The sequence below is a fragment of the Phaseolus vulgaris genome, unplaced genomic scaffold (genome assembly GCF_000499845.2).
Source record: "Phaseolus vulgaris cultivar G19833 unplaced genomic scaffold, P. vulgaris v2.0 scaffold_22, whole genome shotgun sequence".
Lineage (NCBI taxonomy): Eukaryota > Viridiplantae > Streptophyta > Magnoliopsida > Fabales > Fabaceae > Phaseolus > Phaseolus vulgaris.
Genome location: NW_027174091.1, coordinates 277,596 through 279,141, shown reverse-complemented (window position 1 = coordinate 279,141; position 1,546 = coordinate 277,596). Strand labels below are relative to the sequence as shown.

General features: G+C 51.7%; 1 protein-coding gene across 1 annotated transcript; it reads left to right on the top strand.

Annotated features, from left to right (window-relative positions):
• Positions 1 to 226: 226 nt before the first annotated feature.
• Positions 227 to 703, top strand: LOC137817231 (uncharacterized). Its single transcript, XM_068620479.1, has one exon. It carries the CDS (start codon positions 227 to 229, stop codon positions 701 to 703), a length of 477 nt encoding a protein of 158 aa, XP_068476580.1.
• The last annotated feature ends 843 nt before the right edge of the window (positions 704 to 1,546 follow it).

The window sequence follows — 1,546 nt, the reverse complement described above, 5'->3', positions numbered from 1 at the left end:
CAGTTCTGTGCTGGTCCAGGAGCAGGACCAAATTCAAAGGCCCATCTATTTCGTGAGCAAGGCTTTACAAGGCCCAGAGACGAGATACCAGTCATTGGGAAAGGCAGTGTTTGCCGTGGTATTTTCGGCCAGGAGGCTCTGCCACTACTTCCACAGTTTTACAGTAGTGGTGATGACGAACCTCCTTATACAAAAGGTATTGCAGAAACCTGACGTAGCGAGAAGGATGGTGCACTGGGCGGTAGAGTTGTCAGAGTTTGACATCCAGTATGAGCCCAGAGGATCCATCAAAGGACAGGTATATGCAGATTTTGTGGCAGAGCTCTCGCCCGGGGGCGAACAAGAGGTGGAGGCGGGTTCGCAGTGGTTGCTCTCGGTCGACGGTTCTTCCAATCAGCAAGGAAGTGGTGCAGGGATAGTCTTGGAGGGACCCAATGGTGTGCTGATTGAGCAAGCTCTGCGTTTCGCCTTTAAAGCAAGTAACAATCAGGCCGAGTACGAAGCACTGATTGCCGGGATGCTCCTGGCTAAGGAGATGGGCGTACATAACCTCTTGGTGAAAAGTGATTCACAGCTGATCACGGGACAAGTATCGGGTGACTTCCAAGCAAAAGACCCACAAATGGCGGCGTATTTAAGGTACGTCCAACTGTTGAAGGGAGCATTTAGAGCTCTTGAGCTAATACATGTCCCACGAGAATAGAATGCCAGAGCTGACCTGCTGGCCAAGCTGGCCAGCTCAGGCAAGGGGGGCAGGCAGAAGACAGTAATCCAAGAGACGCTCAAAGCTCCGAGAAAAATCGTGGATGACAACAGGGTGGATGTCCTCCATATTAGCACTGCGAGAGGGAGGCCAAGGAGTCATCGTTCCTTGACTCAAGATACGGTAAAGACGCCCCGTATCAGCACATACGCAGACACGCCCGAAGGAGGAAGGTGATCCTGCCTGTTGACCGGAACGTAGGAGCTTGCCTCGTCTCAGGATCGACTTGCGCACCGCTTCAAACGTCCGTCCTTCTCCAAGATCCACCTCAAGAACCTGCAAAAGAACAGAGCGGCGCCGCTGCGGCCGATCGCACTCCAACGCCCAAGTTAGTAACCGAACCACCAAATACTAAGAGAACAAGAACCGTGCAAATTCTCTCTCACAGTGTGCTCTTGAACTCGCAAGCGTAAAGAGTATAATCTGAACGTGCGTACCTCAGAAAGTTCGTTGAGAACTCTTATATACCTGGTCACTTTCTCTCTCCTGGCAGTTACAGACTTGGACACGTGGCTCGCATCTAGTCGTACACGTGCCTTCATTTGGAGCCTCCTTGACTTGGGCGCTGCTTCTACTCTCGTTTTGCTAAGTTACTTATGCATGGTACTGCCCAGTACATAGCTAACTTGGGAGCGCGATCTCTACTGGAATTGGCGAGTTAGGGTGCCTTCGTACACCTTCCCTGTGGTCTCGCCGGCCGCCTTCATAATCTGCACCACCTTCATCTCTGGCGATCTCCAATCACTAGGTCGCCTGAGTTTACATCTGGCGACTTCATCTTTA

Coding starts and splice junctions, on each gene's coding strand:
- LOC137817231 (XM_068620479.1), top strand. CDS start 227: ATGGTGCACTGGGCGGTAGAGTTGTCAGAGTTTGACATCCAGTATGAG.